This window comes from Tachysurus vachellii, chromosome 11 (genome assembly GCF_030014155.1).
Source record: "Tachysurus vachellii isolate PV-2020 chromosome 11, HZAU_Pvac_v1, whole genome shotgun sequence".
Taxonomy (NCBI): domain Eukaryota; kingdom Metazoa; phylum Chordata; class Actinopteri; order Siluriformes; family Bagridae; genus Tachysurus; species Tachysurus vachellii.
The window spans coordinates 26,589,963-26,607,462 of NC_083470.1; the positions used below are offsets into that span (position 1 = coordinate 26,589,963).

Sequence of the window (17,500 nt, forward strand, 5' to 3'; positions counted from 1 at the left end):
AATGCTAAACATTGTACTTTTTATATTTCGCAACACTAAAAAAAAGAAATAAATCGTATTATTTTACCTTCTTGTCGCTTTCCTCCAATCTCAGCTTCCCTTCCCCCGTACCGACGTGAGAGCGATTGCGCAATGCCTCATGGGAAATGTAGTTTTTATTCCGCAAACACTTCCTGTGTTGGTGAACTGTAGGATTGGTGAACTGTAGGATTGGTGAACTGTAGGACTGGTGAACTGTAGGACTGCTGAACTGTAGGAATGGTGAACTGTAGGACTGGTGAACTGTAGGATTGGTGAACTGTAGGACTGCTGAACTGTAGGAATGGTGAACTGTAGGACTGGTGAACTGTAGGATTGGTGAACTGTAGGACTGGTGAACTGTAGGATTGGTGAACTGTAGGATTGGTGAACTGTAGGACTGGTGAACTGTAGGATTGGTGAACTGTAGGATTGGTGAACTGTAGGACTGGTGAATTGTAGGACTGGTGAACTGTAGGATTGGTGAATTGTAGGACTGGTGAACTGTAGGACTGGTGAACTTGTAGGATTAGTGAACTGTAGGACTGGTGAACTTGTAGGATTAGTGAACTGTAGGACTGGTGAACTGTAGGACTGGTGAACTTGTAGGATTAGTGAACTTGTAGGATTAGTGAACTTGTAATAATATCAAAATAATTCACAAAGCAAGTAACATAGCTTAGAAAATAAATAAGAGCGACACACACTGACGTTACCTGCTCAAAATATAAGCCTTATTATAATATATATTATAAACTATTCAAGAAAAATTCCAACATTTTGGATTTGAGTCAGTTAAAAAAATGTTTTCAGGTAAGAAAGTGAAAGTAGACTAAAGTAGACTAAAGTAGACTAAAGTAGACTAAAGTAGACTAGTACACATTCAATTCTTTTATTTAACAGACATGTAGTTACAGAGTCACATACAGGCAAAATAAATACGTAGCTTTTCATAAAAATATAACAACAGCTTGGAACCTGAAGGTAGATTAACTTCAGAAGTAACTGCTCAACCCTGACATGTTCTGCCTGTGGAGCCGCACTGAAGCTCCGAGGCTAATGTTAAACTACTGCTTATGGCTTCTAATTTAGCATGGTGAGATCCGTCTGTGCTCCACTTCATCACAAACTCATTAGTCCATAATCAGAATCAACTGTGAATCAACTCTGAGTCGTCTCTGAGTGCTGGGTCAGAAGAATCCCAGAAGAGATTCAGCTTCAAAATGTAGACAGTTTATACCTCTGTTTGTATCTATATACATTTGTATAGATAACAATGTACATTGTACTGGGTGTTTATTAATAAGAAGAATAAAGTTGCTGTTAATGATTTTAAACATACAATTTAGGTGTGCAATGTTAATCTGAAGGCCACAGACTTCTATAGAATTTGTAGCTGAAGTAGCAGCTTTGCAATCTTGTCAGGAGCCCCAGACGAGTAATGAGGTCATGTTTTGGAACCCAGGAAGTTTTCAAGAATCAGAAGGTACAGAATTTCACTGCTTGTTAGCTACATTAGCCTGCTAGCTTCAGAGCATTCATCTTGTCTAATTGTTTATTAATTATTTAAGCCCTTTGGTTCCAAGCTGTTCTATAAAAAATACAGTAAGAATTACTAAACATTTTAGAAATAAATAAATCTTGTAATGTTGGACTTCCTGTTTATTTTAGCAGCTAAGGAAAGCGGGGTCTGGTGCTGTATGTGAGTGTTATAGATTAAATGTTGTGTAGTTCTCAGAGCAATATGTAATCCTGCTCCATCACTTACAATAGACTTGAGATGTCAGAATCTGTGATGTTATGAGTGGATGGAGATTAATACGAGTAATAAAAGTTTGCCGTGTGTGTGTGTGTGTGTGTGTGTGTGTGTGTGTGTGTGTAATGATGTCAACAGGCCACAGTTGCCTCCATTCTGCTGTTGTTAGCCATTCTGTCTCGGAGATGATTAGCAAAATCTACCTGGGTCTGAGATAGAACTCGGTTTATCACTGTTTTGGGAATCCAGCCCTGAAAAACAGAATAAAATAAAGATAATACACTCTCATTAAACTCTGGGTTTGGTTTGTAACATATCCTTGTTGACTTCCCATCTCATGTTGCTGAATGGTCAAACCACAAGGTCCAAAAACTCTCTAACGTGCACCATCCTTATCTCTAACTCTCTAAACAACATTTTTACTGGATAGCTGCACTAATTTAACATAGCGCTAATTACTTATCCACAAGTTAAATAAAACCTTAACAGTTGTACCTTCAGGTCTAAACTCAGTAACCAGGTGAACTTGGTCTTGTTGGGATCGTCTGCGCTCGGCCTCATCACGATGCACGTTGGCCCGTTCTCCGCTCTAAAAACAAAACGGCTTAATTAGCAGGATTTACTTGGGTTGTTCATGCACTCAAGTCAAGGAAAAGTTCTGTATATGTGTTAGAAGTTGAAGCTAGATTTTTTTAACCCACCGGACGAAGCCCTTTTGCTCAGGCATGCTGGGATGTTGAGTCGACATCCCGGCCAGAAAGCAGGTTGAGCCTCTGCGCTTAGTACAGCGCACGCTAACAAAATCCCTCGGACCCACCACGTTACCTGGAGTCTCTCCAGAAACCTCATGGGTCACCATGGTGTCTTGGTTGATCTTCTGTAGGATCTAAGAAACACAGACATCTGCACTCGACATCTCAAAGTCAAACCTTCTACAACATTCAGTGACATTCAGTATAGAGTCGTTCAGTATAAGCGTTCAAATAAAGGAAAACTGAGCTGAAGATTTATTTAATGAGTGTTGCATAATAAAAGTAACTTCATTTTGTACATTTAATTTTGTTAATAATGAATTTCTTTGTAAGTTTGGAGTCGACTCTGATTCAAATTCATTTCGAAAGTAATCAGTTGACTCACTCGTCCAAGAATGATTCTCTTAATTCACAAACGAGTGCCTGAAGTTTTGGGCATGTACCGATATCTGTAACACACTAAACTGGAGGCTTTAAGTTTCCATTATTTCTTAGTTAAGTTTGCCTCCTTGGTCTAATGAAGGAAGATTCGGACATGGAACACTGACATAGTCCTCTCACCTTGACTTGTTTGACGTTGGGGTTCCACTCTCCCATGCGCTCCATGTTCTCCACCAGCTCCTCATACAGATCGTCAGGCTGCTGGTTCAGAACCACCTCCAGCCTGAAGACCTTGCCGATGTCTGGGAAAACCTTACTGAGCACTTTATCTCCAGTCAACTGTATCAAAGCAAAAACAAATCAGACCTCATGATTAGACCTGAAGCTTAAACCCAAACACGGCTCATCTGAAAGGTTTTGGCTTTGCTACGTTCTGTGGTATCGAGAGTTAGTGTTTGATGATAAGAAATTGCATGAGACACAACAAACAACAAAATTGGTCACACACACACACACACACACACACACACACACACACACACACACACTCACCGTCTCAATCTCAGTTTGCCAGCCATCTGGATCACTGAGGATGCTGATGGACTTCTGTAGCGCCTCTTGACCCTGTTGCACATAACCCTGCTCCGATTCACTCAAAGTCTCCTCCTTGATCCTGCTACCTACACACATACACTCACACACACACACATACAGTTTTCAAGGATGCACAATAACCAAAAATGATCCATCATTTAGAGATAACTGAGTGCAGCCAATGAGAGCTCTCTTTCACACACACACTGTTCTGAAGGACGCACAATAATAATATAGGTCTAATTCTGCGTATAAAGAACTTATAAAGAGCTGTTAGAGATTCAAAATAATTTTTATATATGTTTGTGTGTGTGTGTGTGTGTGTGTGTGTGTGTGTGCGTATTCTCACAGAGCAACGAGCTCCTGCGGCGGATGTTTCTGACCCACATGCTTGGTCCAGGGCCGGACAGTTTGCTCAGTTCATGGTGGATGGCCATCATGGCATTTCTCCTCAAACCTGCAAACACACACCAATGATATAATAACATGGATATCAACTGTTCCTGTGTATGTGTTTAATTATAGTCACATCAATTTCTCCTCACTGGGTGTTGTTTAATTTTTGTCAACTCTGATTCAGATTCATAATGCTGAGAATCAACTGATTCGACTCCTATACAGGTTCGACTCGAATGATTCTCAGTACTGAGATCTCTCCTGATTGCCGACATATTGAATCTGAATCTGAGTCAACTTCTGCAGAATCAAAGTGCTGGAAATTACTGAGTCGACTCTGACATAATTGATCATTTTGTGTGCTGATGAATTACTGATTCATTCCTGGAGTCTTTAGAAATATCATGATATATCAAGAAGCTTGATCAGACAGATATCACATCTGGAAGTAAATGAAATAAAATTATGGTTCTTACCTGTCATGTTCCTCGTGTGTCTGTAGGAAATGCCGGCGCACAGTTTAAAAGTTGCAGGTAGCATTGTGCCGCTTTCTGAATCACTGGCTCACTGAATCACTGAATGATGTCTCTGTGTCTGTAAACCCCAGCGTCCCTCAGACACTTTATATATGCTGAATGAGACGAGGCCACGGGTGTGTCGGCTCACAGATAAACGTGCTGGAGCAGAAACGGCCTTGAGAGTCAAGGATGAGCATTGAACACGTTGAGCTTGTCTCTACATGCCGTAAACACGCTGTCTCAGATAACAGAACACGGCTCACAAAGAGAGAGGACATGGAAGTGCAACCATGACTTTATTTTAATTTATAATAAAGTAAACAGGAGCAGGAAGTGAGCTGCTCTTCACCAGCACACACGTTCTGTATCATTTGGACAAAGGGTCAAGTTTTTACTCTGATGTGTGTGTTATGACGTCACTGTGTCACTGTTACGGTTCCGGTTACAGCGTTTCAGTCACAACACAAACAACATTCAAAAGGATAATTCTGCAACCAACTCTGCTGTATTTCTGCTGTAAATATATGTTTAAGGCTTGGTTTCATTCTGAGAACGACGTGAAAAAATGTCAATAAATTATCAGCTTTGTAAATGTAACCTTGTACTTGTGAAGTTGGACAGCAAGCCTCCATTTTATAATTTAGCCACAAAATCTGACATGTAAAAAGTTTGAAATGAAATATTTTGAGGGTTTTGCCATCACCTTTTACACTGATATTACACACTGTTTGGTTTTTTGTGAACATATGAAGCCCAACACTATAAATATCTTGTTGCTATAAATTCCTAATTCTCTTCTGAGGGGTGCACAAACATTTGCACACTCCCCTAAATATGTCAAGATATTTTTTTTGTTTGCTTTTTATCGCATTTAGTATGTTTATTGAGAAAATAAATAAATGACTTTCATAGCATCCTAGTCCCAGCAATACTCATTTCTATGTGCAGTATGTGACACACCCTCAGTGTAGAGATGATGGTGTTAATGTGGCCTGTATAGTGAACAGTGTGCACAGTTTGGGACACACCCTCAGTGTAGTGACATTGGTGTTTATGTGGCCTGTATAGTTAACAGTGTGCAGTGATGATGGTGTTTATGTGGCCTGTATAGTGAACAGTGTGCACACCCTCAGTGTAGTGACATTGGTGTTAATGTGACCTGTATAGTGAACAGTGTGCACAGTTTGGGACACACCTTCAGTGTAGTGATGATGGTGTTAATGTGGCCTGTATAGTGAACAGTGTGCACAGTTTGGGACACACCCTCAGTAAGTGATGTTGGTGTTAATGTGGCCTGTATAGTGAACAGTGTGCACAGTTTGGGACACACCATCAGTGGAGTGATGATGGTGTTAATGTGGCCTGTATAGTGAACAGTGTGCACAGTTTGGGACACACCCTCAGTGTAGCGATGATGGTGTTAATGTGGTCTGTATAGTGAACAGTGTAGTGACATTGGTGTTAATGTGACCTGTATAGTGAACAGTGTGCACAGTTTGGGACACACCATCAGTGTAGTGATGATGGTGTTAATGTGGCCTGTATAGTGAACAGTGTGCACAGTTTGGGACACACCATCAGTGGAGTGATGATGGTGTTAATGTGGCCTGTATAGTGAACAGTGTGCAGTGATGATGGTGTTTATGTGGCCTGTATAGTGAACAGTGTGCACAGTTTGGGACACACCCTCAGTGGAGTGATGATGGTGTTAATGTGGCCTGTATAGTGAACAGTGTGCAGTGATGATGGTGTTTATGTGGCCTGTATAGTGAACAGTGTGCACAGTTTGGGACACACCCTCAGTGTAGTGATGATGGTGTTAATGTGGCCTGTATAGTGAACAGTGTGCACAGTTTGGGACACACCCTCAGTAAGTGATGTTGGTGTTAATGTGGCCTGTATAGTGAACAGTGTGCACAGTTTGGGACACACCATCAGTGGAGTGATGATGGTGTTAATGTGGCCTGTATAGTGAACAGTGTGCAGTGATGATGGTGTTTATGTGGCCTGTATAGTGAACAGTGTGCACAGTTTGGGACACATCCTCAGTAAGTGATGTTGGTGTTAATGTGGCCTGTATAGTGAACAGTGTACAGTGATGATGGTGTTAATGTGGCCTGTATAGGGAACAGTGTGAACAGTTTGGGACACACCTTAAGTGTAGTGATGATGGTTTTAATGTGGCCTGTATAGTGAACAGTGTGCACAGTTTGGGACACACCCTCAGTGGAGTGATGATGGTGTTAATGTGGCCTGTATAGTGAACAGTGTGCACAGTTTGGGACACACCCTCATTGTAGTGATGATGGTGTTAATGTGGCCTGTATAGTGAACAGTGTGCAGTGATGATGGTGTTAATGTGGCCTGTATAGTGAACAGTGTGCACACCCTGAGTGTAGTGACATTGGTGTTTATGTGGCCTGTATAGTTAACAGTGTGCAGTGATGATGGTGTTTATGTGGCCTGTATAGTGAACAGTGTGCACACCCTCATTGTAGTGATGATGGTGTTTATGCGGCCTGTGTAGTGAACAGTGTGCACACCCTCAGTGTAGTGACATTGGTGTTTATGTGGCCTGTATAGTGAACAGTGTGCAGTGATGATGGTGTTTATGTGGCCTGTATAGTGAACAGTGTGCACACCCTCATTGTAGTGATGATGGTGTTTATGTGGCCTGTATTCTGAACAGTGTGCAGCGATGATGGTGTTTATGTGGCCTGTATAGTGAACAGTGTGCAGTGATGATGGTGTTTATGTGGCCTGTATAGTGAACAGTGTGCACATTCTCAGTGTAGTGACATTGATGTTTATGTGGCCTGTATAGTGAACAGTGTGCAGTGATGATGGTGTTAATGTGGCCTGTATAGTGAACAGTGTGCAGCGATGATGGTGTTTATGTGGCCTGTATAGTGAACAGTGTGCACACTCTCAGTGTAGTGACATTGATGTTTATGTGGCCTGTATAGTGAACAGTGTGCAGTGATGATGGTGTTAATGTGGCCTGTATAGTGAACAGTCAGTGTGCTTTGAGACACATCCAAACCGACCTTATGATCTTTGTTTTACAGGTATTATTTACCCAGCAGTCTTTAATACAACTTCTCCTAAGCAGTTTAATGTGTTATGGATCAGCCTCAAATGCTAGAATTGGTGGATTTACTTCTCTGATTCAGTCTGAGGTGATAACATTCCTGATTAGCATTCATTAATTAGCTGAGCTATTAACTAGTTATTAAATATTCTTCAATCTTTATTAGTGAGTTTTTAGTATCAGTGTTAATAAGGAGGTTTATTTAAAGCTAGTTATTATAAAATAACAGCTGAGTCATCACCAGTGTTCTCTTACACAACTCCAACCTTGCTCTCCATGTCTATCACTCTCTTCAGGAAAATATTAGCTTAGTGACTAGAAATCCACACACACACACACACACACACACACACACACACACACACACACACGTCTGACACGTTCAAGACCATCGGAGAGAAAAATGAATGAGCCTCATGGGTAAAATAACCTTAACCCCTACCCGAGCGTCCCTCCGGCCCCAAGACATGATTTATACTTCAGACCTTCTGTGGTTAAGAGAGAATGAGGGAGGGAAAGCAGTGTGTCTCAACTTGTCCATAAAGCAACCATTTTGGAAAATATGCCTGATAGACTGTTCTGTATTGCTTTGTTATCAAAAACTGAGATAAATATGACTATTTTTATTCTTTACGCCATGCTATGATAACGCTAATTAATGCTAGGTTCAGTTGGAACAACACACAACATGCTTTCTATATATAAGCTAGCTACAGAGTTATCATAATAATCCTTTTATCAAGCACATAGCCATGAAATCATTTATACAGACAAAATAACTGAGGCAATGACAACATTTATGTCAGATGTGTGAGATAAATCTCCTTACGATTAAAATAACACTGTACTTGTGCTTGTGCTCAGCTAGCTTGTGTTCAGTGGTCATGTTTCCAGGCTGCATTGTTAATTTTATAAATTTGTTTGTCAATTTGTCAAAGTTTTGTAATTTAAGTAAATCAGCTGAACTGAGCGAATATTATAATAATAGTAAGTAAGCATAATAGTACGCAGAAGCCAAATAGGACTGATGCTAAACATTGTTCTAGCTCACATGATGTTATGACTCTTACACAGACATTGTGATTGATAAAAAGAGAAAGAACCATGAAAAGGAACAGCATTTAGCACAGATATGCTTGTAAATTACTAGGAAATGTCTGTATATGACAAAAATCACATAGCATCGACTGTAAAGACTGTTAGATTTCCACAAACAGTTTTTTATGCTGTAAGCATAGTGTATGACAGAGATATTGTGATCCATTGCTAATTAAAATGTATAAGAAATCTATGTAGAGGTCCAGATGAAGCCACTGACTGCTTCAGCTAGCTAAAAGATACACAAATTTCCAGGACTGGTTGTTAGAAAGCAAACTAAAGGCTCTAAATAATACTGGTTAAAAAGGTAAACTACATTATACTGTAAGATCATCACGCAGTATGTTGTTCCAGTGTAAATGATGTGAATTTGCTGTAATCAGATAAAGATTGTAGAATAAGTGACAGAGTCGAGTTCAGGCCAGCACAGGTTTTATTCAGAAGGACTTTGACAGGTTCGGCTTCACATGCAATCAGCGTAGTACAACACCTCTTTCTTCAAATCACGTGTGTGTGTGTGTGTGTGTGTAAGTGTGTGTGTGTGTTTGTGTGTGTGTGTAAGTGTGTGTGTGAGAGGGTGTGTGTATGTGTGAGTGTGATTGTGTGTGAGTGTGTGTGTGTGTCACGCACACAGACAACGGACAGAAGTGACACACAAAGTGCAAACCTTGATGTGGGCACTACCCAGACTGCACGGCTAAAAAGGAGGCACTTCGTTTGGATTTGACTTTTGAAATGAAAAACGAGAACTGTGAATCCCGTCGTCTCCTGCAGTTGAAATGAAAAAAAAAATTGATAATAATCTTTTCGTCATGTTGAGGGACGACGGGAAAAAATTCCACTTCTGTTTCCTTTTTTTTTTTTTTAATAGTTTGGTCACTGTTTAAAAAGAAGGCAATGTCCCTTTAATGCAGCATATTATCTTAGTCACTGCTAGGCATGTGCTGATAATCAGTGTGTCATTGTCAGTAAAACTACTTAATATTTATACCAAATTTAGGCTCCATGTTTATAAGTACATTTTGTGTACCACTGCAAACGCAAGGCTACCTTCTAAATTATACACATTTATGTTCGTCTTTAGCCACATAGCTAGCCAGGTTCACTATCACGCTAGCTAATGTGAGCTAGACTACTTTACTGGGTAATTAATACCAAGTGTGAACTAGTTCTTTATACAGTGTAGCCATGTTTACTAGCATGAGATGACGCACATCTACACAGGCAGCTCTCACCCGAACTGATCACGATTATCGGCACATGCCCAGTCACACAACAAATCATTTGTCATATCGCATATGGAAAGCATACATTATTAATATTATAATACATCAAGTGTACATGTGTAATGCTAATGCATTGAAATAGAAATTCATGCTCCAAATAAGACACAGGGGAATGACATATTAGCAAATAAACTCAACATCGTTATGTCCTCATCAGGCCCTCGCTATGAAATGGTTACGAATGGTTAATAACTCATCAGAACGCCATCATTCTCAGGATGGAAACAATCTATGAAAAAAACTGCAACACCTAAAACACCACAGCATAATCAGCCTTAACCAATCACTTACACTAGTGCAGCTACTAATGCTAATGGCTTCCTTCCAGCTAACGCTAACGGACCGTTCACAAAAAAAAGGATTTGCTCTCTTCAAACGACTTGTTTAAGTGAATCATGGGAATCAGTTTCGATTGAATCAGAATGGTTAATGTTAAACAAACTATTGTGGTGATGTCACGATTGTTTAATGTCAAGATTTCTGTTGGCTAATCAAATTTAGCTAACACTGTGTTGACTGTCTGTAAAATAACAGAAACCTGGACATATCTAATACAGACAGAGTACAATGTGGAACTTTATCCTAGTTTAGCTCAGAGTTAGTTATGTTGGCCACAGCAGCGAGCTCCTGCGTTCGTGTCCATGTCAACAGAATTTAGCTAGCTAACAATTTGCTGCCTCAGTTATCCATTTATTAACTGTTTAGGTAGAATTTTAGTATTGAAAACGAAGCAGACTCAATGAAAATCGAGTCAATATGTTCGTGTGACCTCAAACTAACAGGAAATTAACTAGCTTGCGAGTTAAATAGCTTGTCCCAAGTTAACTAGCTAGCAAAAACTTCTTGTGGTGACTTCTTGTGGGATGTAATAGCTCAGTGTTTAACTTGTTAGGGGATGTGGTAGCCTAGCGGTTAAGGTGTTGGACTACCGAACAGAAGGGCATGAGTTCAAATCCCAGGTCTACCAAGCTGCCACTGCTGGGCCCCTGAGCAAGGCCCTTAACCCTCAATTGCTCAGTTGTATAAATTGTAAATCACTCTGGATAAGGGTGTCTGCTAAATGCTGTAAATGTAAATGATTCTAGCTAGCGGAGTAATCAATTGTCAATCAGCACAACTTAGCAGATTGTTACTGCTATAATCTTTTATTATCACAGGTTACTAGCTGTCAGCGTTTCTGTTTGTTGTTACAAGATAACTCTCTTTCTAGAAACGCAAGTTTCATAAATAAGAATCATAAAGCTTAAGCTTGAGTCACTTAAATGAGTCATTCGAAAGAATCAAATCACTGCAGTGAATCACAAAGCTCCATCACTATATGCTAACAGGTCTACACGGACGACACGAGGCAGTAACAGCAAAGAAAAATCCTCCCGAGCATTTCTGATTTCCCCCCGTGCTCCAGACTCCAGGAAAGAAATGGGGTTCCTTAATCGTTTTTTTTTAAAAAAACACTAACAATTCTACCATCACACAACATAACCCTGATTGTGGCACGACACAGAATCTCACCACCGCTAACAGCTACGTGACACAATCCTGTACACACTCTGCATCACTGGGCCACGTGGCTCTCGCGTGCATCTTCCCCTCCTCACACACTGCAGAACGACTAGAGACTACCTTCCTGTCTACTAAATGCCACGGATAACAAATTCAACTGGAAATATCTAGCTTATCTGTAAAGAACTGGCTGTCTGACCCTGTACAGCTATTATAACGGAATATCTGTGCAAAAAAAAAAAAAAAAAAGAATCGGAAAGAAAATGGACCCGAAATGTTTTAACCAAATCACAACAATTCCCTGTCAATGTTTATTCTAAACATCTAGGATTATGGCACTAATAATGCACGACTCCTCAGCAGGCCATGTGCCCATGCTAACCTTCCAGGTCACAAAGGATACTTAGCACGATATTAGCATAGAATTTGTTAACTTTACTTTTTCTACTAAAACAGTGGACTTGCCTTTTCCAAAGACTCCATCAAAAATATTCCCACAGTAATTAAGAAGACAGGAATCCTTTCTGACAGCTAGCTAGGTTAGCATTGTTAGCACTGACAGTTAAACTGGCTGCCTGTAGCTACACAGACGGATATTTTGAGAATCTGATAACAAAAATCTGATTGAAATATTAATTTCCAGCACATGCCTATATTGACATACCTAGACATGTTTATCCATAAGAAACATGGCACACTTTCATTCCTGGCACCGATTTAGAAACTTTGAAATTTTGACTTTACATTTGAAGTTCTTGATGTTTGTGTCAAAGGAGCTGGTCTGAAACAAGCCATAATCACTGATCAGTTCAATAACACAGCGGTAACACAAACGCCTGTCCCTTACACTGTTTGTCGTTTCTTTTCTCTTTAATAATAATATTGTGAAAAAGCACTCCGGTTGACATTCAGTCAAAATCCTTGATAATTGACCACGATACATCTGAAGCTAGAAGAATGCAGCTGTTAGCCACTGCATGGAGTGTGTCAATGACACAGAGTGGTGAAGAAGTGTGATGCTGTGGAAAGTAGATGAGTGAAGTGGTGTGTTGAGGTATGCTGGTTTAAGGTGAACCTGCTTTACTGAGTGTAAACAGTACGGTGAAAAAGTCTCGGCTTCGGAAAAACAGCCCAGACTGGAAGGAGAGCTGCGTCGGTCGACGCATTAGCATCGTTTGGCAACGATCTGGAGATGAGTGGAGTGGAGATGAAGATGTCTGTGAAGGTTTTCAGTCATGTGAGTCACTGAGCATCTTGAAGGAGTCAGGCGAGACGAGCGGACGTGCAGCGTCGCTTTCAGCGCGGTACCATACGATACACCATTTCGAAATGTAACGGTTCTGTCTGATACGATAATAATGCAATACGATGCGATGCATTATAGTCAAAGAAGCAGCATGATAACACAAATCCGGCTCCTTCGACTTACAAATCTTCAACATGAATCTGCGTCTCATCCCTCCTCTGTGACTTCTGTAATTGTTCACAGATAAAAAAAAAAATTCAACAAAGTTCTTGTTTTTTTGCCAGAAGGTTTTGGCACATTCAGAATTTCATCGTTCACCTGCGTTCACACCGCAGCAGGCAACTGGCAAAGAGAAGTGGGTGGAGTTAAGGGACGTGACAAATACTTTGAAAATCTCAAAGTTAAAATTCCGAAGTCATTCTAGTGCACCGTGAACATTAGCTAGATTACTCAACTTTGAGATTTTCCCAGCTACATATAAACAGAACCAGTGTTTAGAGAATAAGCTCTGAATTATTTAGCTTGAGAATCTGCCAATTCTGATAAAACAGAAAGATGCAAATAAGAAGAAAAGCGTTAGCCAATAGGAGTGAGGCACAGTGGCACTGTCGTTCTGTTGCGTGTGTTTAATTCTTTGAAATCTATCACAAGGTACAAAATGTTTAAAAAATTATATTTGAAGAAACATTTTTTTAATGAATTTAGCTAGCTTAAATAACTGTCTGAACAATGTTTCGTGTTTTGCTACCAAATCAGCCATTAATTCTGATTTGATTAGCATCTATAGATATTGTAATCATTTTATGAATATTAGCTGCACTGTGCAACACAGCTTACACTTCACTTCACAGGACCTAAGTGAAGGCGACCATGATATTATCTTGGTGCTAACAAGGTTACCATGGCAACCAGAAGTAACGTCGAGTCATTCATGCCTACTAGCGTCCAACAGCTAGCGACGTGGGCAACGCGAGGCGAACACGTGGCTGCTGTGTGAATGCAGGATTAGCAGTATTAACGCTAAATAGGCAGCACAGAGAGAATGAAGACGACTGATTAGCCACAGGTCGCTAATCATCGGCACAGAGTTCTAAATCTGATCCTTGAACTGTTAAAGGGTGAATATCTATGATGAGATGGATGAAGTGAATCTCCCTGATTGGCTGTTGTGCTGTCAATCTGTGTATCTGCTGGTTTGAAAAGACCACCACAACTTGTCTGTCTTCATATTTGGCTAATTTCCATTGTATCAAACACAGGAAGCAAATGCTAGCGTCATTATAGTGGATAGTGAGGGTTGAGCTCCGTCCTCAAACTTATAAAGCTGCCACATGTTTTAGATGTGTGTGTGTGTGTATGTGTGTGTTTAAGGGACGCTTCATCTAAAAAAATTATCTTGAACATGCTTAATGCAATCCTGACAATGGGTATTATCGTTATTATTAATGCTAGCTAGCTAAGATGAGCTGACCTGGCAAGTCTTCTGAGATCATTCTTAAAACATATTTACGCATGTTTACAAGGACTAGCTCGCTAAAATAAGCTAACTTCTCAAGAGTTCTGAGAGAAAAATTCACTTCACACTATCACTTCACTACACTTCACTACAAATCCTAGCCGGTCAACGTTAGCTAACCTGACACGATTTCTGACATGACTAGCTGAGAATCTTCTATAATAACACTAATAAGCTAGCTAGTGTGAACTAGCCAGAACTTCTGAGAGGATTTTTGGGTTATATTGGTGAAATATTACTACCCATTACTAACTAGCTTACATACATTAACCTAGCAGTATTTTTCCAGTCTTTACTGCTAACGCTGAACAGATAGATTGTTCATATTCTTTTTTGAAAGAATATAACATTTGACTATTTAGCATGAAATTTTAAGTCATACTCATAAATGTTTTTTAAATGTTTCTGTAAACTAGCATGTGAACATAAGACCGGATTCCAGAGAAAAGTTGTGTTTTTTTTTTTTGGATAAAGCGTCCCTTTTATGGATAGACAAATGTAAACGAGTGGAAAATCCTGACAAGCGTGTCAGAGTTGTGCTGTTTTAGGCCTAACCTCAAACAAAAATGACAGCAACCCAACTTTTACGTACGTGTCGTATCTTTGGCCTGAGTGTAAAAACGCAAGGCAATGTGGAGGTTCGGAGGTTTGTGTCACGTTGAGTTATCGAATGATAGAGGGACGGAGGAGAAGGAAAGAGCAAGAGAGTGTGAATCATTGAAAGCCTGTGTGTGTCGAGTGTGTGTTGAGTCTCTTCAGTCCACTCCGTTAGCCTTTCCCTCCTTAAGCGAAGGGTAAAAGCCCTCGTCATCCCCTCGTCAACTTCCCTGTGGAGGCCTCGGTAAAATCCCCTGAATAATAAAGAGTTGTCATTGTCAGTGGCTCTTTTTGTTTCTGTGTTTGTTTGTTTTTTAATTTTTCAATTCTGGTCCAGCAATCCTGAGGGAGCATGAGGTGAGGGCTAAAAGTTCTCCTTTTTTGTTAAAAAAAAACAAAACAAAAAAAAAACGAGACAAAAAAAAAGAAACGTCTTTATTGTCTCCAAAGCTGAGTCGCTTCGTCTCCTGCCCTCCAGCGGGAACGCGTTGGCATGTTCAAGGACGAGAAAAAAACCTGCTCCTCTTTTCCGTTAGTCTTTCTCTCCATCTATCTATACATCACTTGCTCTGGTTCCCTGTAGTCCTGAAGGCGTCTGTCCACTAGGGGGCGGAGTCTGACACTGAGTCAACGAGGAGTTGACGCTGGAAGACGAGACTCGGCTGCAAGCGACGGTCGCCTCTGGATGCTGAAAAGAAGATCGAAGAAGAAGATGACTCGATGTGTAGGATGATGATGTCATCATTTATATACAGCACTAACCTGAAGATCTACTGTTTACACATGACTGTGTGTGTGTGTGTGTGTAGAACCTGGTCTGTAGTTAGCTGTTGTGTTCTCGGGCCGGCTCTTCCGTGTGTGAGGAGGAGGAGGAGATCCTCACGTTCCTCCTGAAGAGGCGGTCCAGCAGGCTGCGGCGTGGAGCTTCGGGTGGTTGAGCCCAGTCCAGGTCCGGGGACCGAGTCCCCTGAGGCCCGAACACATTAAGGTCACTAAAACACTCCGTCTCAATCATCTGCAGTGAGAGAGGAGAAAGAATGAAACGAAGTGTGTGTTAAAGAGTGTGTCTTCAGGAGTGTGTTGACATTTCTAATGGAATTCTCTAGATAAAATTCTTTACTGTGTATCTACTCCAAAGAGATGTTGTAACTGATCATCACAAAAAAATCCATCAAATATACATGAAAAATAAACATATAAATGACATTATTAAAAATATATATATATATATATATATAACAAGTTAAACTTATAAACAATATGTTAAAAAATACTACATGAAAAAGTATTAGATACTAAATATATAATATTTATTCAAATAATATCTGAACATATACATTATATTTACACAAGATATCAAAAAATTTAATATTTAAATCAGCATAATAAATTTAAATACTTTTATTTATATATATATATATATATATATATATATATATATATATATATATATATATATAAGAAACCATTTTAAGGTCCTAGATATTATTATTTTTTTAATTTAATTATAATTATTGAGCTGTTTGTTTATTTTTTTTTTTTTCGATTAATTTGGACTTATGACTGTCTTTACTACTCGTGTGCTAGAGCCAAAGATAAAGAACGAACTCTTCATGACCCTGCTGCTGGAGACGTCTCCGTCACGTCTCCATTGTGTAGCTGTGGTTGCTATGGTGACGTGAATGGCTTCTCTAGTGTCCATTCGTGGTGCTGTAAACACTACTAGCCAATCAGAGTGCAGGAGGTGGGATTTAAAATGAGGAAAATATCACAAGCCAGGTGTCTGACAGGGGAAATGTTTTAAAGGACGGGTCCAAACGAAACGGCTGGTATTTAAATATAAAATAATGTGACGTGTCCAGAAGACATTTGGATTTAGCTACTTACAATCTATCCAGGTCCACTGTATACACACCTCATTCTGCCACGGTATAGAGACGCTGCCTGTGGCGAACTTGGAGTAGAAATCGTTATCGGTTTGGTCCAGATTGACTCCTTTAACGGTGGAAAACTGCTCAATGTCCAACACATCCTTACAGTACACCGCTCTCGGCTGGAGAGAGAGAGAGAGAGAGAGAGAGAGAGAGAGAGAGAGAGAGAGAGAGAAAGAGAGAGAGAGGAGAGAGAGAGAGAGAGAGAGAGAGACATAAAAAACAGAACTAATATTCTCATTACTCTCATTACTTTAATACACTGAACAGAAAAAGAATCAGAATCTAACCGAGGTGAATCAGAGTCAAATTGTGGCCAAGCAGAATCAGACTTCGGATTAAGAGATCCAAAATCAGACTCTAAGCTATAAAAAGTCAGATTAGGAGATCCAGAATCAGACAAAAGTCAGATTAGGAGATCCAGAATCAGACTCTAAGCTATAAAAAGTCAGAAACAGAATCTGATTCAGGTGAATCGGGTTCAGAGTCCATGTTTATGTGATATGAACCAGACTCACTTACAGAATTTACCCTGAAATAAATGCAATTTTTCAGGCTTTTGACTCGGTTTAGCTGGAGGCTGCAATGCTACAAATGAGACGTCACATGTGGAGGATTGTTCACTCATGATAGAACATAAAAATGACTGTACACGTGATCTTGACACGTGACTTACATCAGGCACGAAGGAAGGTTCCAGAATTCCAGCCTCCAGTCTCTTAAAGTTGATATTCTTGAAGAAGGGATGAGCTTTGACTTCCAACGCACACTCTGACTTACAGCCTAGCCTCTGCTTAGGGTCTTTGGCTAAAAGCTG

The 17,500-nt window shown here is 40.0% G+C and overlaps 3 protein-coding genes across 3 annotated transcripts in view; all 3 read right to left on the minus strand.

The window, feature by feature from the left end:
* The window catches only part of elmod3 (ELMO/CED-12 domain containing 3), an 8,944-nt gene extending 8,824 nt beyond the window's left edge, over positions 1 to 120 (minus strand). Inside the window, exon 1 of the mRNA XM_060881822.1 lies at positions 68 to 120. The gene's annotated coding sequence lies outside the window, so the exon portion shown is untranslated. The remainder of the gene's footprint in view (positions 1 to 67) is intronic.
* Positions 121 to 896: 776 nt separating this feature from the next.
* star (steroidogenic acute regulatory protein) lies at positions 897 to 4,766 on the minus strand. Its single transcript, XM_060881308.1, has 7 exons — positions 4,374 to 4,766; positions 3,851 to 3,958; positions 3,460 to 3,587; positions 3,088 to 3,246; positions 2,476 to 2,660; positions 2,270 to 2,363; positions 897 to 2,025 (listed from the first exon to the last, which is right to left on the minus strand). Exons 1-7 carry the CDS (start codon positions 4,435 to 4,437, stop codon positions 1,906 to 1,908), a joined length of 858 nt encoding a protein of 285 aa, XP_060737291.1. The 5' UTR covers positions 4,438 to 4,766; the 3' UTR covers positions 897 to 1,905.
* Positions 4,767 to 9,019: 4,253 nt separating this feature from the next.
* The window catches only part of grk5l (G protein-coupled receptor kinase 5 like), a 41,373-nt gene continuing 32,892 nt past the window's right edge, over positions 9,020 to 17,500 (minus strand). The window contains exons 14-17 of the mRNA XM_060880987.1: positions 17,360 to 17,497; positions 16,668 to 16,805; positions 15,565 to 15,767; positions 9,020 to 15,440 (exon numbers count right to left, since the gene is read on the minus strand). Coding sequence (XP_060736970.1) covers positions 15,576 to 15,767; positions 16,668 to 16,805; positions 17,360 to 17,497 — 468 coding nt within the window. The 3' untranslated portion in view covers positions 9,020 to 15,440; positions 15,565 to 15,575. The remainder of the gene's footprint in view (positions 15,441 to 15,564; positions 15,768 to 16,667; positions 16,806 to 17,359; positions 17,498 to 17,500) is intronic.

Coding starts and splice junctions, on each gene's coding strand:
- star (XM_060881308.1), bottom strand. CDS start 4,437: ATGCTACCTGCAACTTTTAAACTGTGCGCCGGCATTTCCTACAGACAC. Junction 3,247..3,459: donor GGCAAACTGAGATTGAGACG/GTGAGTGTGTGT, acceptor GCTTTGATACAG/TTGACTGGAGATAAAGTGCT. Junction 2,026..2,269: donor TACTGAGTTTAGACCTGAAG/GTACAACTGTTA, acceptor TCTGTTTTTCAG/GGCTGGATTCCCAAAACAGT.